The sequence below is a fragment of the Bombus pascuorum genome, chromosome 1 (genome assembly GCF_905332965.1).
Source record: "Bombus pascuorum chromosome 1, iyBomPasc1.1, whole genome shotgun sequence".
Taxonomy (NCBI): Eukaryota; Metazoa; Arthropoda; class Insecta; order Hymenoptera; family Apidae; genus Bombus; species Bombus pascuorum.
In genome coordinates, this window is record NC_083488.1 from 2,844,497 (window position 1) to 2,872,377 (window position 27,881).

General features: G+C 41.6%; 1 protein-coding gene across 1 annotated transcript; it reads right to left on the reverse strand.

Annotated features, from left to right (window-relative positions):
* Window positions 1-787: 787 nt before the first annotated feature.
* On the reverse strand, window positions 788-25,191 carry LOC132914569 (uncharacterized). Its single transcript, XM_060973780.1, has 4 exons — window positions 25,137-25,191; window positions 5,018-5,219; window positions 2,291-2,604; window positions 788-1,461 (listed from the first exon to the last, which is right to left on the reverse strand). Exons 1-4 carry the CDS (start codon window positions 25,189-25,191, stop codon window positions 1,037-1,039), a joined length of 996 nt encoding a protein of 331 aa, XP_060829763.1. The 3' UTR covers window positions 788-1,036.
* Window positions 25,192-27,881: the final 2,690 nt, after the last annotated feature.

Consider the following 27,881-nt stretch of genomic DNA (forward strand, 5'->3'; position numbering starts at 1 on the left):
TCACGATCACGCTTTGGTAAAAACTATGCCGCTGCTGGAATTCACGCGGCTACGATTCTCTGTTTGCTCTGGGTGCCACAGATTGGTACATAATGAAACAAATAGCGCGTGTTCTTCTTTAGACATTTTTTGGCAGCAGGGGTTGAATAGGTAAATTGTATATTATTTTTTATTATAGTATCATTAAATATTAAGGAAATATTATTAAACAGTAATATTGGGGAAAATCTCTGATCGGTTGTCAGAGAAAATTATACTTCTATCCTCGTTTTCTTTGATTTCTGTAACATCCAAGAATTTATATACATCTTTTGCGATACTACACGAACAATTGCATTCGATTCTAAGAAACGTCAAATGTTCGGATTTTCTTGCCTTTAAATATTTGTACCGATCAAAGATTTATTTGCAACATTTAAATTACGTGATAAATAGCATTCATGAACTTCCGACCTCGAGATTATTACGAATTAAGCATATTCTATGTGATATATGGATTCCCAATAAACAGCGCATTATTCAACTTCATCAAGCAATAGTATGAAAACTTAGAAACCTGTTTAAAATTCCAAATTTAAAATTTCCCATTCTCCAAAGATTACAACCATCGTCTAAAAGAAAAATACCGTTGAAACTTAAAGAACCTTGAAGACTTTTCTCAATGTAGTACTTTCTAAAATAAAACTTTCCATCCCCATAATAGCTTTCTTCACACGGTTTCATTACAAGATCCTCTGGTAGCAGAAACATTTTTTGTCTTGGACTAAGAAGAACAAATAATTAAAAATACAAAAGTAAAAATTCCCTGATACTAAAATAATGTTCACACCGATTGGAAACTATTCGTCTAAATACAAGATGAAAACTACTGTTGCATCAGATGTTTCTCAATTAACTTTCCACCGGAGCGACAGTTTTTCAACATTGTTTCATTGCTTGAAACAGAAATATTTTTCTCTGAATCAGGAGAACAATTAACGACCTTCCATTGTCTGGGCATGAAATTTGAACGATTCGCGGACAAAACCAGCGCAGATTAATTCCGCGTTTCCGGTCTCTGTTGCTTTTCACCGGGTGTCCCCGTCCTGAGGCTCGTGTCACGACACGTCAGTCGCACGCTGCTGCAATTCAACGTGAAATCTAAGGCGTCGTTCACACCGTTGCAAGCTTCGTCCTCCTTGGTTGTCTCCTTCCTCGTCTGGACGTTTCTCCGGCCCGTTTCCGGCCTCGATCTTCCGTTTCCTTCCGTTTCTACGCCGTCGTCGATCCTGCAGCCCGTACGATCGTGCTGCCTCATCGCGATCCGTATGGTGTGAGTCATTTCCGGGCTGGAGGATCGCGATTCGTGATCAGCCTCTACCTCCGAGTCGATATCGACGCGAACGTTTCCGGATATCTCGGCACAGATGCACTTGGTGACGTCTTGGAGATCGAGATTCGATAATCGTGCACGGCTCGGACCTGGAAAGGAAAACCGAATGAGCGATGATCCAATTTTATGGTATTTAATTAATATTAATTTTTCTTTTCGTTCTTCTTCTGGTTCGGTTAACGTAGAGAATGATTTATGGTCACAATGGGGAAATTTATACTTTGGCGTGGAAGATGGTAAGAAATTAATGGAGTGCAGTATGTTAGGCGTAGCGCCCGTGCACCTAGAAACTGCAACCTGTTTAACGTCAATGTAGGAAGTGGAGATTAGTTACCGACTGATAATTCTTTATAATTGAATAAGTTTGAATATTAATTTTTCTAGACGATATTGGTGTTATATCAGAGAATTATTGGCAATTTTATTACTTTTCAATAATTAAGGAAATTAGCAGATGAACTTTTCTACCGTATAGTATTTTAAATATATTCTATCATATAAAATATAAAGTTAGACGTGTAAATTATTTCTCGCTGTTGATCGAAAGTTGATCAACCAATTTCTGACTATACAAATTTACACAACATTTATCTAAAAAATGACCAAAACCATTTTGCAAATTTTACACCGTCTGTATATTTAATCAGACGGTTTTAACTCGTCCAAAGTTCCTCGCAAATCGCTAATCGATACTTTTGACCGTCTCGAACACCGATCAACCACAATCTCGAAGCATGTTGCAAGTCTTCCAAAGCCCGTAAAGAGGCGAACAGGTTGTCGATGCTCGCTAATCTTCGTTTCTCGCGAATCGAGCGAACTTCGAACGGTCTGTGCATAAAACAGATTCCCTTACGCGCTCGCGAATACCAGGAATGCCACTGAGTAAACGTTCGCCAGAACTGCAGACTTTGAATTGACCTTGGACGATGTTCTTCGTGCATTCTTCGAGGGTTGGAGCTCCTTTCGTGCATTCCAGGAACTCTTTGCCTCTTCTGCGTCGAGACTTCCTCGACGATCTCTTCCTTCTTTCGAGCTCCGACTTCGTCCCTGCGTCGTTCGGCGTGACCTTATCCACGAGTTCGTCCAGAATATCGTCCTTGGTTTCGACGACCTTGGTCCGTGCACTTGCCTGTGATTCGATCAAAGGAATCGAAGACTCTGGAAGCTCCAGAGAGACGATCGTCAGGAAAGGTGGCCTCTCCTTCCGGATCCTCTCCAGCCACGACCTATAACTGTTTCATTCACCATCACCATCACGAATACAGCGTGGATCAGGGGCTGACCGAATTAGACTCGATTTTCTACTTGGAAAATTGAGTTTTGTTTTAAGCGTGCGATTGATACCATCGTCGTTGATACCACGCTGCTCGTCTTATTCGAATCAACGAGTGCGAGTCTCGGTAGCTATGTTCGCTGTGATTCGATTTTCACTCTTTACTTTTCTGATTTTTTAAAGATATGGAAGGAATAGTACTTTAGGATAGATTAATTAATTTATTTACAACGTCTATAATTATCGATTAATGTATTTATTTTTTGGATTAATGTATTTAGAACGTCTAAAGATTGGAAGTTTCGTTGCAATACATAACGTAAGATACGTTAAAATTATTTTTTATCGAATACCAGGAAAGATAGAAGGAATCGATTAATCTACCATTTTCTAATCTTTTTTTTCAATTTCTCGTGTTTTCCAGTAAATAATAATTGGTTTCCAAGACCTTTTCAAATGTCAGTGGTGATTTCAAGTAGGAAGCACTACGAGGAAGTTGCAAGGGAAGCGAAGTAAGAGAGTAAAAAGAGAAACGAAATTGTGTGAAAAGATGAAGCAGTAGCACTTCGACAACGAGAAGAGCTTCATCATGATGAAGTTACCAATGCTTTTCAAATTCACTTCGTAACGATCTTCCTTCACGATGACTTCTTGTCGTTTGAAAAGAAGCACCCTAACGAAATGATATACTTTATTTTCGAGATCGTATAAGCGTTCGACTATCGAGAAATACTAAATATCGTTTCTGTTATAATACACACAGGAATATCTTAATAATATACACAATGTATATTTAAATGTCCAATTCGTTCATTTTATACCAAGTCACGCAAAATAGAGAACTTAAGGTCGAACTATGAAAGATTCGGATCTGTTGCTTCTGCAAATTACTAAAAACACACAGATGCCTTTGATAAAATTAATATTGACCTTTATTAAGATCAACATTTAATTATTATTAAGCTGTGAATTTTGTAATATATTTTCTTTATCTCGTAGTTGTAGCGTTAAATAATAACGAAACAAAGAAAACTAAAATGAATTCGATGGTAGATCGTGATTCTATATAGCTAACAAAAATCTTTCAACGATGAAAACTTTCAAATAAAAAATTTCTCGCTTTATTAGATTATCTGGAAGATTTTATCGTCTCGAGTGAATTGAAAACAATCGCCTCGCAGCAAAGCAGACTCGGTACAGGACAGAAAACGTGGGATAGGAACGCGTCCGAAAGCGGTCGATAAATGGGCCACGATAACGAAAGCAACGGGAGGCGACGAAGAAGAAGGAATTCTTTCTGAGAGACGGCTGATCCAACGCTGGTGGTGGATTCACGAGAAACGAGAGCACGTCCTAAACTCGCAATAAACTCGGTAACCTTGCCCGGATCTCGAGCTGTCCCGGGGTCAGCCTCGAAATATAATACCGCGCTCGTGTTCACCGGAACGTCCCGTTTCGAACTGAAGAAAAAGACAAATTCCCGGAGCGCAAGCATTTGGAACAATGAGACGGCACTCTAGAGACTCTGGATAGACGAAGATAAAAGAGAGAAGAACGTCGACGATAATGACGTTCAGATAGACGTTCGTGCTTTCGATGCGATAGCTGCTTTAATAACGTTATAATGCCGGCTGCGAGGGCACGATCGCCTTCGAGGCTTTATTAAGTCGCGCGGCACCGATCGTTCCTTCTGTCCCGACAGTTAAATTTTAGTGCGTTTAATTACGGGTTCCTACGTCACATTAACGGGCCAAGCGGATCCTCGGATAGCGAACAACGTTGACTAGGTCGAAGTTTCGGTTAATCGCCTAGGAAATCCTGTCTCTGGGGATTCATCCGTCTCTCAAAATTGTTGTTTCGCGATTATAGGCAGAGGAAATTGTAATATCATGCTTCTTCCCTTTACAACGACGAATCAGTCAAGTCTAAGCGAGTAAATTTTGCAACTAGAAGATATTGTTGATTAACATACGTGGTATAGAATTTTTGTAACAAAATGTACGTAACGAAAACGCGCTACTTTACTAGAACTGTCTAATTTAATAAATTGATATAATTAAATGATATGGATAATCGATTAAATCATATTGGAGGAATAAGTTACCTCCTTTCTTATATAGAAATTCCCTTCTTTCAAAATGATCGCTCTGTCAACTACTGGTTTTACGAGTACAAAGCAGTTTTCAAAGGAAATATTTCGATCTACAGGAAATACAAGTGAGAATATACACTACACGAAACATCGATAGCGTAGAGCAACTATCGCGTCCCGAGTGACTTGCATCGATCGCCGATGCACCGAGGGAATTCCGAAGTTCACCGCAGATCAGTGACAGTGCACGTGCGGTCTCGGTTGCTATAAGAGAGAATACCTCGAGGATCTCCTGGAGGAGGGCACGTAACCGGTGGTAGGATGACAGATATGGCGTGCCGGAGACTGTGACCTTGAACTCGAGGGTTCCCTCGCGCTCCTGGGGTCCTCAAGCGTGAGGCGCCGAATGTAGAGTCCTGGCACCTCCTCCGCAAGCTGATGTCTTCTCCTGTACGAAGCCACAGTGACTGGTCCAACCGATTCTCACCATCGATCATCCGCACGTCGTTCTCCTCTTTCTTTTACCACGCTCTTCGTTCTTCTCTTTTTTATACTTCTTTTTCCTCCCTCTGCTTCTTTTTATCTTCACAGAGAAACAGTGAGGTTGAACTCGAACGAAATGACCTTGAACCGTGATCTTGAGACGGCCAATGCAATCGCGGACGAGACTTTTCGTTGGAGAAAGTCGAAGAGTTTCCGACAGCCGGCGTTGTTGCAACGAAACGTTAATGGTCGACGATGATCAGATAGCCAGATCGTTCGTTCGGTTTTTCTTCCTGAGATCCGGGTAGATCGTACGTTGTGGATCATCGAGTAGCGTGTTTTAGCAGCATGGCAACATCGTTTGGAAATTCAAGCGGTGCCGGGTCGATCGACGGAGAGAACCTACGGGTAATTGCATGCGGTTCGATTAAATTGTCCTACTAGGTTGCGAAACGTGAGGCTAACCGGTCCATGGAGATCGTGCGAGCTTGTTTCTACAACGATCGCTGCTTTTGTGCCGAGATTGTAACGATCATTAACGAGATCCATGATATCAACCGAGAAGAATTATTAACGCTAGTTTATCGAATGAGGCAGCAACTGTACTGTCGTCGAGTTTAAACACAATCGTTACAGGTTATTAAGACGATAAGACGATTGTCCACGAATGGACCTAACACCTATCTTCTGTTTTCTAACTTCCACGTGCTGCAATATCTGTCTAAGTTCTTTAAACAAGCAGCTGAGCAATTTATTACATTTTCGCGATAATTAATTTGCAAATTATCTATATATCTTACACAGCGAGAAGCTTTTATTCGATTAAGAAAATTTCAGTATATTTAAATAGATTAAAAAAATGTTTCCTACTATTCCAATAGTCGTACCAATTGTCAAATCCAAAACTATCTTATCGTACTTCGAAAATGACTCGGAGCAAAGAGACGATGTTCGCCAGCAAAGTTAAAGGTTAAGAGTTAAAGGTTAACACTCTCCCAATACCGCAACTTTGACGCACCATTCACGGTGGCGTCTTCCAATATAACTCATCCGGCATTCCTTTGACACTCCGAATATCCTGTTTCCCGCGATTCATCAACGCGACGGTATACAGATCGATCGGGAATCATCACGGCGGGCGTCACAAACGATACGTCGGTTTCTGGTAATTCCCGATCAGCAGGTGGTCCGATTTCGGTAGACAGAGGTGGCGGTCGCGCGAGGACCGGCTTTCGAGACCGTGGCAACGCATTAAAAGCGTTGTTTAGCAGGCTATTTCGAATGTTGTTCCTCCTGTTCTTGGCTGCTGGCCAACGCGCGTGGGATAGATTAACTCTCTCTCTCTCTCTCGACTATAAGCTCTAGTGTCAGAGCTACTTGCCGCCGGGGATCTGTCCGACTGACTGACTGACCGGTCCCGATTTTTTGAAGGAATTCCTTCTCTTTCGTTCTGTTCTCGCTCGTGTTTCACACCGGACCACCGGTACCGTTCCAACGAAACGGCCATTAATTCGTAACGATGTTTCGCGCGTGCGTTCCGGCCTCGAGTTAATCGGCGAAGGAACGTTAATGGCGATAAAATTGGTGATTAACGGGAGCGCCGCGAGCTATGTTAATGGGTCCCAGAGGGAATTTCGTTGTTCGGTAGCCGACGATATCAGAACGGCGTTCAGCTTTTAATTACAGTCGCATTCGCTAAGCTGAACGCCAGATTATCGCGTGTACTACGTTTATTTGGTCGTTTGCCGATCTCCCGCTAGAATTGTATTTGAACAAGGGAATTTGAATGATCCTGGATCAATTGGAAGATTTATTACGCGTAAAATATGTCCTTTTCTCTCCTCTTTTCTGAATAGAGAACAGTTACGTACACAGGAGCATTTAAAAAACGAATGTTACTTTCGCAAATGTAAATGTATTCGGTTAGGGAAGTTTGATCGTAATGTTAATTGAATGCGATTTGCTGGTAAATTTATATCTTTACGGACGTAACTAGAGCAGTGAGATCTAAAGTAACGTAAATTGTCTCTTTAACTTTGAATATTCTACGTAATTTTGTACGTTTTTCTGTAAATTTGTCTTATTTCTTCCCTTTCCTTATTCTTTTCTCAAGATAATTCCAATAATTACATAACATAATGACATTTTCCACGATCCCGAACAAATGATCTCCAAACATCCCGAGGCGGTCTGTGCGCCTGTATATCTGGATACTCTCGACCGTTCGTTTCGTGGTAAAACAATGTATTGCGAAAAGCGAAAGGAGCACGCGGCGATCGAGAAACGTAACGGTCCGGGACGGAGCCGATGGAGATTAAGAGCCGATTAAAATTCATGGCGTGTCAGCCGGTATAATTCGATTTCGTAGGTGTTCGTGCAGATCGAGTTACCCGACTTCTACGGCCGATTTCTTTTTTCGAGTAGAAACGCGAAACAGCCGATGGCATGGGACCACGTCTAGGACTCTACTCGCGGGAGAGACAAATCCCTGTGACGTCGATTAAAATTGAAACGTGGCTCATTATCGATTCGTCACGCTAACCGAGCGTGAGGACAGCGCGACTTACGGATTCCGCTTGGATCGTATTACGCGGGATCCGATCGTTTCCTTGGACCAAGGACGCGCCTCACGATGATAATGCAAGATGATCGGTTCACGTCGACGCAAACCACTGTCGAGAGCGGTTGAAAGCGTTCGAAGCTACTTGGTTCACGTTAAAACGAGGATTCTATTCCGCTGAAACGAACAGTGGACGACGAGAGTCGTGATTTCTGTCCCACACGAAACAAGCGATTTCGTTTCATTTCACGAACGTCAACTGAAGCGACGTTACACGAGACCAAAGAATTTCGGCTAAAATGTGGTAAGAGAGATACGCAAGGAATGGAATTATTTTGAAAATTGTAAAGTTTGCTATTGACGTTGGACGAAATGACAATATTGCAATAAAAATTTAGCAATTTCATTTAGTTTTCGCTCGCGTTCTTCGTTTTTTCTCACAAAGCACCATCCTCGAATTTATTTATTGGTATTCTGATAGCGAAGATTCCGCTACATAAGATTACCGTAAAGGAGCAGAAACCTTTTTCAATTCGCAAAAACCCGAAAAAACCAACCGAACAACCATTACACGAGACAAGCAAGCTGTTGTTAATTTGGAAGAAAATATACTCCATCCTATTCATCGATTACCACAGAATAAGCTCTTCCATCATGTATTCTTGCAGCGTTACTCATACGATGCTCTCTGGGGGATCAATAAATAAATCGAATACAGCGGACGGAAACGTTGTCCAACGAGCGCCACGAGCAATTTCATCGAACCGATGTACCACACTGAGAAAGCAAGAATCAATTTATAAAGGGGAATCGGACTTTCATCCAGCTCCATCATCAAAAGATCACCGTCCGGCCGATTCCCAGATCGATCTTCGTGGGTGGACCAACGAAGCCAAGCCTGATTCGCAAAAGAACGAAGACGCGCGAAACAAAACGCGCTTAGGCTCGGCGAACGGAGAGCGGAAACTCGGGTGGGGAACGAGAATGCCAAGGCACAAATAGAATAGCTCTACCGGCGGAAAGCAGAGGCACAAGCGGAGGAACAGGACAGGAAACAGAGAAAGTTAGCGAAACAGAGGAAGATGCCAATCTCTTCGCGGAATATGTTTACATTAAAGGCGCGCCTTGAAAAAAAGGCCGGGACGAACCGCAAACTGCTTAACGAGTCCTGCTCCTTCCACCCCCGACCCTTCTTCAGCCTTTTCTCTCTATACTATACTGCCACGAAGTTGCATCGCGTGTGCACCCACACACCGAGATCGCGAGTAGATAGCGATGGATTCGAGTCGCGGCGAATTGTTGAAAATTATGACAATCTTCGTTCCATTTATATCTGGAAATTTAAACGTGCAAAAATACACAGAGCGTACATAATAGGGAAATACGTGAAATTTCCTGAGGGGAACTTCTCGTTGTGACGTTCAGAGGATGAAACGAATTTATTCAGATTCTAGATCTTTAATTCTAATTTTGAATCTCATTCCTAGAACTATAAACTTGCATAAAAATTCATAGTCTACTCATCAAGATTATACGCTTGCCAATTTTCCACCCTCTTGCAAGCCTACAAAATTTCTAATTCTCATCGCGAAGAATTTCTCTCTCGAAAATTGCTTAAAAAGCTTGCGACTTAAAAGACCGAGCACACACCGTCGTGGCTGGTTCATGCACACAATTCACTGTGTTCTCCTCTTTCTTTTTTCGCGTCGCCGACGAATTTAACGCGCAATGTGTCCAGCGTGTGTGGACGAGAGCGAGCGCGCGGCCGCGCGATTCACTAGCGCTTCGGGGCGAATTTTAATTTTCACGAGCGGGATGCCCTCCCTGTGTATTGTCATTAGAGAGAGGCCAACGACGGCCAGCAAGGGGGAAAAGTCAGGCCACGAATTATGGGCCGTGAAAGGGGACGGGTGAGGAGCAGAGAGAAAGAGAGAGAGAGAGGGAAAGAGAGAGAGAGAGAGAGAGCAAGCGAGAGAGACATCTACGGTGTTATTAGATTTCTTGCAAATTACTCGCGCGTCCCATTAACGAGTCCCATCTGTCTGGATTACGAGGCGAGCTCGGCCGAGCTCCGTTCCGCGTCCTCTCGACCCCGCCGAGCGATTTAAAGCGTTATTCTCTCTCTCGTCGTTGCTCTCCTCGTTTCCTTCCTCGTTCTTTCGGGGTTCGTGAATCTTTTCCTCTTTTTTTCATTCTCATCCGCGTGATCTCGGAAGCTGCTGTGAAATGGCGCAACGATTGAAGGATCTACATTGCTATCGTCAATTCTTTTCTTCTTATTGTTTTACGAGATTTGTTACGAATAAGGACGAATACGTGGTGTTTTTAACGTTGCGTGTTGGCCTTTTAGCGGCTGAATTCCGCGTTTATGTAAATAGAGAATTTTTGTCGTCCCTCCAGTCAGAGATAACGATTGTTGTTAAAGTAAATTCGAAATTGGCTATTACGAGAATAATTGGCTAATTTTAACAGAGACGATATATACATAGAAAGAGTTACACGCAAGAGTTATTGCGTTGTTTTATTGCTTGTTACGCATGAACTTACTATAACGAGTGGGATAATATGTGCCTATATGTTTTCATTTTCACGTTTCACATTAATCGAAGATAAAATTCGTGAAATAAAGTTCTTACAAGAGAATCTCAAATTCTCAAATTCTTGAATCATTTTAGCCTACGATCAATTTATTATTTACGATACACGTATAATTAAACAAGACGTTGTATCGTGCCCGGTGGAGGGGGCGCGAATTAAGGCGGATTTGCAGAGAGAGCGTGGTCACTCCTCGGAGAGACCACCCAGCGCGGTGGTCGAAGGTATCGCGATATCGTATCGATCTTTCCCCCGTGGCCCGAAACACACACGCTGCTGCGGGGGAGAGAAAAAAAAAACAAGGCAATTTCCGAAAGGAAACACGTGAAATCGATAGCCGCGCCGGGTTCGAGCGCGCCCGGGACTTTACGACTCTCTCGGAGAGCTGCGTGGAAAAGTCACGACCACGCGGGGAAACACCGCGTCAGACGAGGGGGTGAAAGAATTGGAAAAGTGGAAATAGTCCCGGCGAAATTGCTAAGTCGAAATGGGCTTCCTTGAAACTTTCGTAGACGCCGTTGTCGTGGGCTCTTCGATTTTATCGGGCCGAGTCGAATGGCCGTGTAACTGTGGTAATGGTCGCGGTGAACGTGGAGGAAAATTTGGGGAAACAAATATATTGGCCAGCCAGTGTGTTTCGTTCGAGTGTGTAGGTTTGGATGAAATGTAAATTCAAATCCGCGCGAACGCAACTTTTTATGGATAATTTTAATTCGTACGCTGAAGCACGTGTACAAGTAGTTGAGTAGAACTTACGAAATATTATACTGGATGTTTTTTATTGGCAAATAAATAAAGATCATCGTGATTAACCTGTCAAAAAAAAAACATAAATGTGGTGAAAAAAATTAAATTGCATATTTTTGTATATCCTGAAGACTCACATAGTGGGCACTTTGGTAAAGTTTATGAATTACTATATAAAGTTATCTTATCTTATAAACAGTTTAATCTTACCAACAGCCCTGTATACATTTTCAAGCACGCTGACAGAGAAGACAAACCGCGAAAAAAATTAATTTCAAGGCATTAAATATTTCTTCTCTTCTTTTTTAACGCTATTAAATGGCAAATTCCAAGGCATTAAGCGTAATCGAGACAACGTGGGATAACGTTTATGAGATCGAAGAGCTACTTTATTACAGTCAAGCGCGAAATGTTGTGTAAAACCGTTCCGCAAAACACGCGAAAGTACCGAATTCGATATCAGATTGAAACTAAAATTTACGAGCAAAAGAGAAAGTAAAAAAGAAAATTTAAGAGGCACGATTCGAACAAATTTTCAATGATTACAAAAACAATCGAAGGATTTTCATAAAAATTACTTTTACAGAATCCAACGCAAAAGAGCCACTTAAACCGCTTATATACATATCGCAGAATTATTATTTCGTTCTTCGATTATACCGTCAATTTCTTTATCAATCACCGTGGTTTCGCTAATTATCTACATGTAACTACTAAACCTACAAAGTTTCTCTCAACCAAAATCCCTCGAATTCACAGGAAATTAGCGGTTTCCAATTATCGAACGTAACTCATCAATTTATTTTGTGATAAATCTGGTCGATTCACGTTTCTCTGGATTAAACGGTGAACACCGTCTATTCCGATCGACGCCCTTCGGCCTCGAATCGAGATTTTATTCCCGATCCAGGATACTTTCGGGGTCCGACTATGTAATTTTGATTCGTTATTCCGCGAAACTCGAGGAACTCGAGGGTAATTGGCCAAATTGCCAATCCTGCCAATCAATCGTTAAATATCAAGGATAACCTGGCCTCGCTCTCATGGCGTCTGATCCGCGTTTTCTGACACTGCTTCGTGCCTCGTATCTCTTTGAATTTGTATTGTAACATAATACGAAGATCGTGGCAGAAAAACACGATAAATCGATAAATTGATAAAAAAAAATAATTAAAATTCAATCCTTTACTATTAAAAATTGTTGAGAACATGATACGCATCTCGGCATTATTCTGAACATTTCAAAAATATTAACTGTTACAAAATTGTCTCTACTTTAACTCTATATCAAAATATTTCCTTTCGTTTGACAATTTTAACATAAAAATCAAATAGTATTGCAAATAATATCGGTCTATATCGTTTCTAAATTTTTGTTCCGAGCTATAATTACAAACTAAATTTCTAAGTTGGATTTGATATAATTTCTCTATTTATACGCTTGCTATTGCAAGTTGGCACAAATGTACGAAGACACGCATGCGTCTATAACGAAATTGGGATAAACTTGTTTGCATGTTATAAACGACATGGTAAATCGGCTTTGCGACAGCTGCTAATTTCGTGGAACGGATTTCGCGACAGGTGATAAAAGAGACGGAGAATATCAGAACGGTGCAACGGATGCAGGAGCTGTCTGTTTGATGGTCCTGTAGCTTTTGGCCGCTGGTGTTTCTACGAGATAAAAAAAAATGATCGATGTCGTGGGTCGATGCTTTTTGTCATACAGCGAGCAATTTGGCAAATGCACGATATATGATGATGGAAGGACAGCTGCTCTGGTTTATTTAAATGCATCGGTTTTTAGAAAGACCTCTTTATTGTTCTGGTCGCAGGCCAATGCTCGTGACAGGTTATGCGATGCGTTATAATTTAGTGTCATTGTGATTTTGATGTTTTTAATATACAAAGGATCTCGAAAAAAAAAAACACGCGATAAATGAATATTTGATATCGAATAAGATTTAATAGAAATTATATTTTTTAATTGGTCGAGAATATTTTTCAACCATGAGAGATAAAAAACAATTCGTGCAAGTTCATCACATGTAAGTTTACCATAAAATTTTGAGTAAGCTGAACTGAGCGTGATGTTTAATACATTTCTACTTGTTCAAAATTCAGTTCCGTTTCTATTTCGGCCACTCATATCGGAATATTTTCAGCATATCTATGTAAACGCAAACAAATGCAACATTCTCTGATTTGCTTCCTTACGTAGCATTCTGATCTCTAGACGCTCGTATAAGAAAACAAAGTTATATCTTTAATAGTTTCGGAGAAAATAGTTTGTGATACGTTATGTGTGAGTCAGCTTGCAGAAACACACGTGAATTAAACGAAATTCGGAAGAGAAAATGAACAGGTCAGGAAAGAACGACGCAGAGATACCCAAATAAACTTCCGTTTTTCCTCTAAAACAGTGTTGTCTCCAACATTTTATGGTCGCTTTGAAATCATAGCTGGCGGCGCCAGCGCTCGCATGCTATTAAATTTCGGTAAAATGTAGGGGACCAACAATATGAACGATATTTCGTTGTGTATCGTAAAGTAAAACCACCTGTACGTGTGCGCAAAAGCTCTGAATTCTTTGTCGTCGTCCACCACTGTTTAATAAAAACTGATAATTTTTGTAGAATATACTTCAGCTTGCTACTTGATTGTTTCATTTCTAAAGAACTTCTTAATGATAACAAGGAAATACATACGAAGAAATAAAGATTGGTTGCGCTTGTCCCTCACGCGACAACTTTCGTTGTTAATATCGTTACTGAACTTGTTTAAATTTCTTTGAATTTAGAAGATTGAATTAAAAATATCAGTAAAAAACATGCTAATAGTCTGACGCACGAATAAATTGTTACTTAGTCTTCAAAATTGAAATTGGTAATTTTAATTCGATTACCCAAATACAGAAAATTGAAAAATAAATAGAAAACTACGTATTCTGGAAAAATGCATTCGAGCTATTAACACTCTCGAAAACACAAATATCAATTACGATCCCATAATGTCAATTATCGTTATAATTTCTGCAACACCTCGGTACCTCATCCAAGGCGACGGTAACCGCGCTGAAACTCCGTCAAAATGGTGGCGAATGTTCCCAGCCGTCGTCTTCTGTCCTTTCGACCGTGGCTCAGCGCGACGAATAAATTTGCCGGCGAAATTTCCGGGAAATAAAAAGGAGGCGGACGATGTGGACGCCAGCCAGCTTACGCAACGCGATTTGTCCCGATATTTCTACGTCGCTCCGGGTCGGCCCGCTCTTTGTTCTGACCATCGTGCGCGAGGGAACGCACGCACGCGTAAACATATACATACACGCATACACACATGATACAAAAGAGAGAAAAGGAGCGGTTTCGTCGACGTTTAATTTATTTGAGAAACCAAGACGCCTCCTTCTTCGTTCTTGTTTCTTAGTCCGCGGCGAAATTTCGCGGTGAAATCGAATCGAATCGGATTGTGAGACGTCGCAATTTACCAGGATCCAGACACGTTGAAATGATAAATCGGCGCGATCGCCCCACCGCCGGGGGCGAACGGTCGAAATTTTACGCGGTCAGCCACGATTATAGCTCTTACCGAGTCTATGTCGGATCAAATTGTTGCCGACGGATCATCGATGGTATTTTCTTCTCTGCTCGGTTACAGTTCCGTGGGATTCTGTATGTATACGCATATCGGTAAGAAGCTACGAGTTTTGGATAACACGAATGAAAACGGAAATCAATTTAGAATTTTAGTTATAGGGAAAAAGAGCAATCTTTCGTTCGCGTGGTTTGTCTATAGAATTGAAGCAAGTTGTCTTTCGTTTTAATTTTGGAGCAAAATACAACGATAGTCGTTATCTGCAACTATCACGAAGCAACAAACACGCTTGCAAATATTAACAAATTCTTTCCCTTTCTACGCTACCAATGTACACAAGTATTATTCAGAAAATTCCAGTGAAAGAAAGTTACCGCAAACAAAATTACTTAAACACAGTCGACAGAAAAGTAGCTAACAAGATTTCGAAAATATACCAGAGAAAGTTACGTACCTGACTTTCAGCTGTACGCAGTTCAGGAGTTTACTAAAACGTGATAAGAAACAATCTGTGAGGTAGATAAAAAATGGGGTTGCGTCTCGAGTCACGTCTGAGCACGAACTGGCGTGTTCCACCTTTAGCGCTCGACAAACCCTCGCGGGGGTTGGTATCATAGAATGTTCCGTGTGTGCACACCTGTAAGCATTTCGACATATCCGTACATTTTCGCGTGCACAACTACACACCACGACGCGTTGATTCTATACTTGTAATATACATATCGTACATGAAAAATAGATGGTGCGAAACGAGGTTAAGCATTCCAACTGGTTGTGGGAATATTTTGTCCGCATAAACTGCGCTCAAATATTTTTATTTTCGAACATTTCTCTTCTGATATTGAGACAAAGGAAAGTAATCGTAATCGTATAATCGTATATATTTTTATAACAGTAGCTCATGTAGATATAACGAAATTAATTTATAGATTTACCTATACCATATACGACAAAAATAAATTTAATAATTACAAATCACCTCGTTATTCTTTTTAACGTAATATTGTAAAATCATAGAAGGAAAATCAATGATCTACAACTTGTTGATTCATTGATAAAGTAAGTAAGAAAGATTATTGGTAAGAAATAAATGATTTCGACGATATTCAAAGCAAAACAGAAGAAACGTTCAAGCACATCGATCGCCAGGAACGCGTGACCACCTCTCCCCCATCATACTTTCTAGACGAAGAAATCGTCGCATGGCGTTGAACCGGTCTTACACGAGAACTTTACCGTGTCCTCGGTCGTAAACCGTTCGGGAGACGTCGCGGAAGTTAAGAGAGAGACTTTTCCGTCCGGTCGTCCCCAACCCTCTGCCGAAACAATAATAATTAGTGCAATTATGGGTGTAGCAACCGCGTCTGCGCGCTCCCGTGTCACAGTATAAACTTGCAGCCATAATTTACAGAGTTTTTAGCAACTGATCTAACGAAAGGAGCCGGTCGTATCTCGGTTGGTCGTTACAACGTGCCGAAGATCTCGCGAAATTGCCGCGAGGAATCGTTAATTACCTCGCAAAATTGTTCGACTTCGTTCTACTACGACGACGACGACATCGCGAGAGCTGTACGGTGCACGAATTACCTCGTTTCTGCATTATTCATATTGTTAAATGCGTAAAAATCGACTCGCGTGGAACGGAATTCCTGAACAGCCTGCGATATCGCTGTAGGTATCTCTTGGCACGCTACCGGATGGGGAATCTTTAACCATCGAAAATGGAACACTATGACAGCGTTTTATTAGATATATTATCGATTATGCAAGATGGTAGAAAGGATCGGACGAGATAATTCATTCAGTGTCTGGCATAGAAGTAGGTGAAGATTGAAATTAGAACAGATGACATTTCAGGATAGAGGAGGTAGTTTCTATGGAAACAGAGAAGAGGAGATAAATTTAGAACATGTGAGGGTAAAAATAGCGAAATTAACCCAGCCGGTGTTGCGTCTTTACACAATTTACCAAATTTCTCGGAAAGTCGCTGATGAAACCAGAAGCAGTGGCTGCGCAACGTGCCACCTGTCTCCCAAAATACGGCTTAATTGCAAGGTATTTTTCCGGGATAAGGACGAAACCGCAAGAAGAAGTAAAAAAAACCGGTCCATCATCGTCGGTGGGGTTGGTTTTCGAAGCGGGCCGCGCCTCTCGTTAAGATTTCATCCGGCGAGTTGGCCAAGTATACGGAGGGGTATTGCGCGAACGGGGGTTGGGTCGGGGATGTGTTTCGTGTTCGCCGAGTGAAGGTCCTTGTACGGCTGTCGGGCAGGGTATTATATATGTATGTATGTACGATATTATGATACCCCGACCCGGTAGACGTTGTAATTCCGAAACTGGAGGGTAACTATTGTCCCGCACCGTCTGTTTGTAAAGTTAAGATGAACCGGCAGCGCCGGGCGAAACGAGAGTCACGTTACGGTAAAGTACGTTTTTACCTTGAAGCTTATTCGTTAGAAAGGACGACGGGGTTAATTATGATTATGACGTGCTACGCGGATCCTTCGTATTCGCGGAATTTTAAGGATACTCGTTGGGACACTGCGCAACGGCAAGGACCCACTCCAAAAGGAACCCATTGTTCCTACGGATGTCGTGCTGGATCATCAATTGGTTGCCCTCGTGATGGAACTTCCTTCCTAGGGATGTGACGAATTGAAATAAATTCAGAATCGGTAAGGTTACGGAGCTTTCGTACAAATTTTCGTAGAAATTATTTGCTGTCAGTTTTTGAAATGTTTCATCGAGAAGAAAAAATTAGAAAGTCGAGAAGTATATATAACGACGTATAAGAATATCGTTCCTCGACCATTGAAATAATCGATAGACTTGGAAATATTTCTCTGCAGGGTCAACTGAAAAAATAATCAAATAACACGATTTTCTCACAACCTCGGTTTCTACGCGCCGTCAATCAACTGGATTTCTCGCGGCTATTAAATTCGTCGCGAGTTAAAAGGCAGAGAGGAGGAAAAGGTTCGAATATACCGTAGACCGCGTTATCATCGATCGTGGCACGAAGTTTAACTCGGCTTAAATTACTGAACAAGATCGATATAACCAACGCGAGCCAATTTACGTAGCAGCAAGTGGCGCGATTCGCGCGCGATAATTGCTTGCGAACTGGCAAATACTATCCTCCTCTCTTCATCTCACTTTCTCACCTATTTCTCGTCGGCTCGCTCTTTCGCGCTTGGTGGATACACGCGGTTTCTCTCAGGCTGGCTCGCCAGCTCTTTCCTCGTCCATCACTCACGTGCCCGTTCATGACTGCTCATTCTACTGACAATAACAGGCCTCAAAAACTAGAGCCTGGCACGAGAAGCTCTATAACCCGAATTATATTGCTTCAAAAGGTACTTTTTACAGAGGAGGGGCATGGTTACGATTTTAGCGTTTCTTTGAAAACTGACGCTCCAACAATTGACCAGTTGTGACGGTAAATGACGCAAAAGTCAGAAGTAATGATTTTCAGTTTAAACGAAAGACACGTATTTGTTAACTCCTAACGATTGATAATTGCCAAACTACGAACGAAGATCGATTAGATCTCAAAAATTTGTATAAATGTCAATGTAACGCTAATGTGACGAAGAATATTATTCTAAATTACAGTTATCATAAACAAACGTAAGTGTAAATGAAATTCTTTACATGTGCATTCTCTGTTTAAAACGATTCTCAAAAAATGATCATAAATATTTTTTCATGATGTCACAATTCTTTATTTACTGCTGCGTTCGATATAAGCAAATTGGAAAAATACTACCTAATAAATATATTCGAATTTTATAGCATCATTTTATTCTTCTCAAGAGCGAGAGAGAGAGAGAGTGGGAGAGAGACAATCAGGAGAAGAAACACGACAAATCAGCTACCAATAATTGCCAGGTAAATAAACGAACGTCAGCATCGCGAGGAAAAATCGTAAATTAAGTCTCCGGAGTTTACGATCGGTTTTGTTTGTGTGATTAATAATAATCCTGCTTCCCAGTGTCAGTCGGAACAGCGTCATTAGAACGTCACTCGCTTATCCAAGAAACATCGACGGAATTGGTCGTAAATCTCGCGGAAACGGCGTCTTGCGATTACGGTGAGTGTCGTTGCCAACAAATTCAGCGTTGGTCGAACTCGAACTCGCCGGGCTCGAATCGCGTGCCCGTCGACCGTAACGAAAGAGCGAAAAATTCGATCGCGACGCGAACTCATGACCGAACTTCGCAGGGAACCGAGAACCTTCCTCGATCGCTCAGAGAGTCGTTAAAGTGTCACGGATGTCGAGTGTCCCGTTGCACTCGACTTTACACGCGTCCACGTACTTACACGTTTCTCGTATTCGATGTACAATGGAAACGTTAAACGACACGTGAAACCATCGGCGAGTTAGTTTGAAACGACGTTGTTGCGTTGTACTACAGTTAGTCGGAAAAGTAATGGGATAGCTAATAATTAAAATTAATTCAATTAAATAAATTGTTCGAACCGTTGATTATATTTCTGGAAATCGTTCGTATTATACAAAGTATGTACCTTCGATACGAATTAGTATAACGTAAAGGAATTGTCGACAGATCGATGAAAAGATTTCCAAAGACATGACTCTATCACTATGCTAATACTAATCGTATTTGTGAGAGGCACGAGCTTAAAGCGAGCCAAATCAAATCTCGTTCCAATCGTCTTGCACGATCATCGTAATCGAACGTAACCATACAAAGAATGGAACAACCCCAAAGAATGTGTAATACGCCGAAAGTCTGAAAATATCTGTATACGTGTGTAACAAAACCTAGAAAGATGAAACCTCGTCGAAAACATTTAACTGCCTGAGGACTAATGCGACTAATTCGTATGCACCGGCTGATGTTCGCGAATCTCGAAAATAAACGAGAAAAGAATGCCACACGAGTCGTAGAAAACGTTTCGTTTTCCGAAACGATGGCACCGCATCCTCGATATAAACTTTATATCGTTCTAAAATCCGAACGATTTTTAAACTGACGATCGAAAACGTTCGACGAAAGGAAAAGGAAAAAGAAACGTGGATCGTGGTAGGGGGTGGATTGCGTCATCTGCGTCGGGATGCCAACTGATTTACATGTACGCGGCAACATTTGCTGTCACATCAATTTTAATTATTCGGCCGAGTCTCTTAAGCAGCACGGAACCATTCCTCTTGTTTGCCCCGGTACGCCACCGAAAGGCCGTGGAACGAGCAGTCGTAAAATCGTTCTGGTCGACTCGAAGCGTTTCACGGGAAACTACGCGCCTATTAAAATCGGATTCTCGGAACGCGTTCTACTAACGAACGCCGGACTGATCTGGCTGGCATAAACTGTTTTTAATAACGCCGGCAATTATCGCGTACGAGAGAAACGGTCGACGCGGATAACCGAGCCGAAAGAGAACGTTCCCTTAACCTTAACCGACTGAATTATTCGTCGGAACGTAACGTTTCTTTCTTATTTTCCGTAGAGTTATTTCAATCAGGAGAACTAGGTATTTATTATTATTTATTTTTTTATTAAATTCATGGAGACGAACTTGTAGAAATTATAAACAATTGTTATCTCGATAGTTGAACATTAATCGTGTAATTACATAATGAAATTGAGAAACTGATAAAAAGCCGAGTTTGACTTCTGATTCAGCTCGAATAATCTTACCTTACTATATCTCTTTTGTTCCTTTTCTTTTCTTCTCCGTAATCTTCCTTTCCTTTCCTTTTCGGAACATTTCGAATAAAATAAATAACCATTCCTCTCGATCGTTCTCTATGCGGTTATGAGAAAGAAACTGGCATTAAGACGTCGAGTGATCGCGCGCTTATGTTCAGCAAATGTAATTTCTCGTTTTATATGTTATCCTGCGCTTGTCAACGTGCAGCCAGTTGAAAGAAATATGGTTATTAACTATGACGATAACGACGTCCGATGTGGTTTGTTTCGCGAGACTGGTTTTCGAAATGGCACGCAGTCATTAAAAATAGAAAGAGATTATGCAGATGTAGATTCGGAATCGGTTAATTCTGCTGATATTCGATGGTATAAATTAAATTGTTTATGCCGTTGCGAAATATTTGTAATGATATATAAATTTGTAATTACGCATGGAAATTTCGTTTTGAAGTCAAACTTTAATATACGCATACGCGCACATATACTCAGACTTCACTCAGCTCGAAATTAATTAAAAGATGCCGCACGCAATTTATAGGGAAATCAATTAAATAACTTTATATAATTTCTGTTTTTGTACATATCATTAAGATAAATAGTTTTTATGCTTACTACAAACAGTTCGTCTTGTTTCTATATTCGTAATTATCAAGCCCGTTTGGAAACTTACCAAGGAAACTGTATGGTAAGGAGAAAATTTCCTTCGGAAGGAATAGAAATGGAAAAGAATGAATTTCCTGGAAAACAGAAGCGTAAAAACAATTCAAGCCGCGTACGACTATTTCCCCGCAATTGAGAAGCGTGCTCGCCTTTCGTGTATCGATGCCAGCCCCTTTTGCAGCTCTGTATTGAAGTCACGTGGTGAACAGTCTTGTTATCAGCGAACCACTCCCCTTTTCCCTTTCCAACGATATTCCTCTTCCAATAACGCAGCCTGCCAACCCCCTGACCTTGTACACACATTCGCATACAGTTCGGTGCGTGTGCCAAGGCTGAATAATGTAGGGATGATTTTGGACCCTTCGGGAAACAATTATCCTCGCCTTTACGCTTCAAATTAGAAATTCTTAATAAAATATTTTTAAAGTATCATTTTCTTTCTCTTAAATTTCTGTTGCGAAAAAGAGAGAGACAGAGATAGAGAGAGACAAACAGAGTGAGAGATGAATCTTTCGAAATTTTTCTACGATCGTAACTCCCTAAAATTACTACAGTAACGATAAGATTACCATACTCGATTAACGCGTAAAATTACTCTTAAAAAATCCTCAAATACTTTGCGAAAAAAATTGCGTAAAAAAGAGCCACTTAATTGCGACGATCAGATTAAATAAACTCGCGAGACGCGGCGTTTAAACGAATCAACACGGTCGTTGGGCGACAACGATGGGGAAGGCTGTTTTGAATGAAATCGCTTAATAAAGTCAGAACAATGGCGTAGAGAAACACGTACGACTGGATATATTATATATAATCAGCAGTGAATTATATCTATGTCCGGACGAACGGCACGAGGCATTTATTAGAAGGCGCGGAGGGTGGTGCAGAATTACGGGCTTCCGGCCGTGGCGAACAGAACGTCTCGCTTTTTCATTTATACGCCAGTAAACGACCGGTCGTTATCGGCCGACACCTTGGACGGTTCTTAAGAATTTATTACGTGCCGAAGGGGATGACGCTCGTGTAACGATTACTAGGGATAATTTCGTACACAGATACGTGGCTCTTTTGGGGGTGAAAGAAGAAAGTGCGCCTAGGTGATACATTCCCTAACGATCGTTGTCGACGGATTTGTAATTAAGCAATTTTCTTTCGTGATGTTCCTTTTTCTTCTTGTGCTGTAAACACGTTGCAAGGGAATTAAATACAGGTTCGGTTATCTTATATTGGATGTTAATGTGTGGTTGCGTTGTTACGAGGAATTTTTATTGCGACGATGCAGATTTTAAAGCAGTTGTTACACCATTACTATATGCAATTCGTCAAATATCCTCGTAATATTTTACACGATAAGACGAAACATTCCGCTTTTACGCCGTGTCTGAGAAAATTCTACAAAAACACAATCAACCCCCCTTGTCGTTAGACAAGCACTTTAACTCCCCTGAGTTAAAGAAAACAGAAAACAAAAGAATATTTCAGTATCGACTACAAAGAGAAAGAGAGAGAAAGGGAGAAAGAGAGAGAAAGGGAGAGAGCAAGGTGATTCCAGACTCGGCGTCTCCCTTTAATTTACCTCTCTTCGATGGAGAGAGACACGGGGGCGCATAGAATGGTCCCTACACGGCTATCCTCCGAAAGTTAGCCAAGCAAACAGACCTACCCCAATTTATAAAACAAATCAATTCGCTTTGTCGCGCGCCACAAAGCGGACGCTCGCCGCGTGATTATTAAACCCTCGCACAGGAATTTCACGTGCCAGCGAACGAGAGGCTCGGCTCGCAAAAGTTTTCGCGCGCGCGACAGAAAACGCCCGTCCCGAACCAGTCGAACCACGACGTTGACGACGTCCAAGAGGGAGGCAGACGAGGAGGACGAGGAACCGAAAGAGGACGAGAAAGAACAGAGAGGGTGAGAAACAAACGCAGAAGAGAGATAGGTGTATAGATGTGGTTCGTCGGTGTTGACGAAGCTGGTCGACGAGGTTGGTCGACGCTTTTGATCTATCGAGAATTCGAAAAGGCCGAAGGGAACCCCGTTAAAACGTATCACAAAGGCCCTCGCCAGTCCCCCCTTTTTCTTTCGCGGTAGTGGCTCCGCGAACCATCCGCAAAAAGAGAAAAGAGCAGAAGCACGAGCCGGCAATATACTCGATCGGATTGGCTCATTGAATTTTAAAATTTCAAATAGAGTTAACGCAGACATCAGAGACGAGTGAGACGACGGGCTGCCGCTACCGCCGCGCCGCAACGGTACTTCTATCGGAGGCGGCTGCTTCGAGAGACGAACCGCTTTTAGCTCGTCCTCGCCCACGGACCACTCGTTTTTTCGTCCTTTGAGCACGGAAATTCCGGAACGAGTCGCGAGAGTTAGAGCCAAAAGTACCTTCTATATAAAAACTCCTCTCTCCACGTATTTCCAACCTTTTTTTTTTTTTCTTATTTGCTTGGTGTCCTCTTTCGTGTGATATTCGCACAAATTACGCCCATACGAGACTGATACGACGAGGAGGACGCTCCGTTTGGTCCGCGGGTGTTTGTTAATGTTCGTTTTCGCGCAACCAGCCGACCCGTGTATAATGCTCCTGCCAGGCATAGCGTACCTACTTTTTCAAAAGTACCGGTTAATTAATTTAAACGGTCGACCGGCGACGATATTAGGTAGGGCGACGTAATTTCCGCGTTCGTACGGACTCGTTTGTGCCGCTTTATCGATTAACCGGCGGCCCGATAAAATCGCGTGCACGCGATTCCGTTCGGATATTATTAGGTCATCCCGTGGATCTTCCTGGACTGAACTGATCGAAACGATGGTAGCCCTGAACGACGCTTGATTTTCAGCGTTAGGTTCGATCGAAGATGGAAAGACTGCTTACGGTGAATCCTATAATTTGAGCGACAGAAGGGCTGTGAATTGTAGGCGAATGATCGACCTTTTGAAATCGAACACTCGTCTAATTTTTTGCCTCGATAGCTTGCTTTCGAGATATTTTGCTAACGAGAAACATTGAAATTGTAGATTTCATATTTTTATAGTTTACAATATTATTTCTTGGAAGAGTGGATTTTGTCATTTACGATGGATAATTTTAATCGGACGATCGAACTTAATTCGCGATTCTCTTCTTTCGGCCGATCGTTTTTAAGATGACGACCACGTTTACCGGATCCCCTTTAAGAACTACAAACTGTGGCGAAAAGTCGACGGTTGCGGAGTCGCCTTTATGGAGATACGACCCGGATAATCCCGCGACCCTTTTTCCACGGGGATACCACGCATAGAAGGGGTAAGTTTTCCGATCCTAAGTTTGCTCACCGTCTTATCGATGGTTAAGAAGAAAATTTCCCCGATGAGATTGCGAACCAGCTGCATAACGAGCAAGCTGTTACGTGGGCCGAGCAACGGGCTTTGCAATTTATCTCCTTTCGTATTTCCTTTGATAAACTGTTATTGCACCTGTGTGCAAGTATTAGAGTGGTAGAACGATTCTTATTAGATGTATTTTTATGGATATAAAAAGTGTACAATAAATTGACGATTAATGGATGATATCGATTCCACTAAATTCTGTAGAATTTTGTAGAAACGAAATTTAATACGCATTGATCTAACATTATTATTGCATTAAGATTAATATATTTCCATTAAAGGGAAATATAGTGTCTAAAGAAAACGAAGGAAGAAAGAGATCAATTCAATCATTTTGACACAATTTCTCCTTTTACAGAAATTATAAGATGTCCGTTTGTTTCATTCTGTTCCTATAAATAATTGTATTAACCTAAATTAGGGTGTGACATTTATCTATATGTAATTTGTATCGATTAGTAGTAGATTCGGTTATTGATTATTCCGAGATTGCCAGTGAAACAGGCAGTATACATCTATGATATAGTTCCACGTATAGGAAGGACGTAGTAGAAACAGGCGCTAAAGGTCAGACAACTTAATAGCTCAAGGTTTATCTCTATTTATATTCTCAATTAAATTTCTTATAAATTATTCATTGGCCATGTCATGTTTACTTTATCAATCTGTGATGCATAAATAAAGAACCGAATCACAATTTAAAAAATTACCTTGACTGCATTTATTGTCTTTTAAATTAGTATCGATCTCTTTAAACACGTCCATATATGTTAAATAAATGAAATACTTACACAAATGTACGAAGGCTATTATAAAATATACATCATAATAAATACTCTATTAACGATTAGCATTGTCAAAATCAATAACTTGTAACCAAATATCATTCGCGTGGAAAAGTCCTTCGGTTGAATCAGACTGCCCTGAAATCAGAGAAGCCTTGGATTAGGTTTTTTGCGAAAGACCGTTCAAAGAAAAACGCTCTATTTACATAAAAAATTATTCATTAAACAAATCGTTTCAACAGCGTGTAGCAAGAAAACATCAATTAATATCTGCATTTAACATTACATTTTTATTTTCTTAATATACAATTGTTCAAAAATACTTAAACCGCTTTTCCTCTATCCATTCTACCCCTCTAACCCCACATCTGCTCTCCGAAGTCCACGAAATACAATCAACAGTTGCCAGAAATGCACTAACCTCGTTAAACGTAATCCGTGTTAGTCAGTGAATCAGAACAGCGCAAACGTTCCGAGAATCCTCAGTACCCTCGCGCATTAGCTGCTCCGGAAACACATTTATCCTTGGGGTAGGTCTTCTTCCGCAGGTTTCTCCTTCAAGAACGAAAGACCTAAGGGTGGCCCTAATTCGTCATAACGTTTTTTTGTATCCCAGCACGCGGCCTTGTTATCCGGCTACGAACGAAGGGCTTTATCGGTTGTTAAACAGTCGTTTCCTTCAGCTGAAAAGCAGCTAAGGATAGAAACAGTCACCTTTGTGTAACAAAGATGAAAGCAACGACGGGTGAGAGAAGGAAGGCGAAGCTAAATGTAAAGAGCGCGTACGATGGATTTTACGAGGCGATTAAACGCGTCGACCGCTAATTGCTTTTTTTATGATCGTCTGGGTAGATCGCGGTGACTTGGTCGGATTTCGAGCGCGTGGATGTGTCACGTCAAATCTATCGTAAAAGAAGGTTTTGCATCAAGCGCAAAGTCGTTCTATGTTATCTAGTTGGACTACAAAAATCCTCCAACGCTAACAACAGAAAACTTTCGTGTATATATCGATTTCTATAAGTATTCGAATACTTTTGCGAATCGCGACACGTTGCATTTTATTAAAATGGTAAAATAGAGAAATGGGCAGGACTTTCTCGACCACCTAAGAGGCAATCGGTTACTATGTGGCTAACGTTCGATCACGAAAGGATGATCGTGTGTAGTGTAACGGCTCGTTCGACAACTACTCGCTTCACGATCGATTTTATGCGTCCGTTAGGGACGTCGTTAGCCGTTTTTCATTAGGATGGACGAAAGTAGGAAATCACCGGTATCCAGATTACATTGTACGCTTTTACGATCGACACGACGGAATATCATTAAGTGTTATTCTTTCGTTTAGGCTTAGCAAGGTTTATCCTCGCGCGGGGATATAATTGGAAATCGACCTTTCGTTCGGCTTTCGTTCGGCTTCTTAACCAGAGATACTGCCCTTTGTGTAAAGTCAATCGACCGGTTTAAGACTATTGAGAAACGAAACCTTTTATACAGCTCCAACATTGTCACTTCGTTTCTTTTAATTCGTCGTTTATCTCTAAAGCAAATGGAACGAAGCAACGGACTGACTGCTCGATTTATTTCTAAGAGAGGACAAAATAACTAAAAATCGTAGCAATAGAACAAGTTCGAAGTATCATAGTAGAAGAGTGTTTGAGAATTTTTTCTTTAAATCGTAATCCACTCTGGCAACACGATTTTAGACAGTGTTGTTTCGTCGAAAGAATCGCCTCTGCGAAAGTTGCAGCTTCTCGAGGCGTAACAACGACTCAAGGCAGGACAATGTCCCCGGTGTCTTTAACTTCCGCCCTCGGGGAAACTTTCTCGGAAAGGGATGTCGACGATGCAACGCAAAGTCTTTCCACCCGCAGCTATTCATGGTACAACAGTCTTAAACTTTCTATAAATCGTTCATTGAAACTATTCTATCGAAAACGAAAAATAAAAGAGCAGAGAAAACACGTAAGGAACTTTTGAAAATCGTCCCTTAAAATTAACAATAACGAACAACGATGAAGTTATCATCCACGTGTCAACTTAACTGGTCTTCTGCTAACAGCCAAACTCGTCATTCAGACACTACATCTCGCATGTTCCTTTCCAACCAAACCCTCCAGTATCCACGCTACCAGTCAAAATTCAAACCAACCCCTGCGCCAAAGATTACCAAAATTCCGTCGGAATTTTTCCTAAAATTTTAAGGTATAGCTCAGTGGCGCTCTCTGGCGTGGTTCTCACCAATCGATACGGGAGTTCGAGGGTAGACGTATCTTCGAGATGGGGGATTAGGGTGCGGCGACGTGCAGAGGCCAGAGAAAAGCCCGAGGAACGTGGTGACGAAGGAGGAAGGGGGAGAGTGGAAGAAGGTGGAAGAAGGAAGGTTGGATCATTGGAATCGTGGAGGGTTGCCGGGGGTTGTTGAGGGGTTCAGGGGTGTTTGAGGGGAGGAGAGGGTGGACGCAAAGAGGGTCGATTCAGCGCTGGACCAAGGTCCACTCTCACTTGTCAGGAGGGAGAAGACGCGGATACGCGGCGGGGGTGGGGCCGGTTGAAGAGTGTGAGAGATGAAGAGGGCTGCGGAGGACACGAGTGAGAGCGAATCGAGAGCGAGAGTGAGACTGGCTTGACGGGTAGCCGAAGGGGTGAGACGCCAAAGGGTTCTCCGTCTCT

What these genes read in the sequence shown, in the direction of transcription:
- LOC132914569 (XM_060973780.1), bottom strand. Translation starts at nt 25,191, where the DNA reads ATGGACGTGTTTAAAGAGATCGATACTAATTTAAAAGACAATAAATGC. An exon ending in AGACAATAAATGCAGTCAAG is followed by an intron (nt 5,220 to 25,136) that starts GTAATTTTTTAA and finishes ATCGATGGTGAG; the next exon opens with AATCGGTTGGACCAGTCACT. An exon ending in CACGAAGAACATCGTCCAAG is followed by an intron (nt 1,462 to 2,290) that starts GTCAATTCAAAG and finishes TTTCCTTTCCAG; the next exon opens with GTCCGAGCCGTGCACGATTA.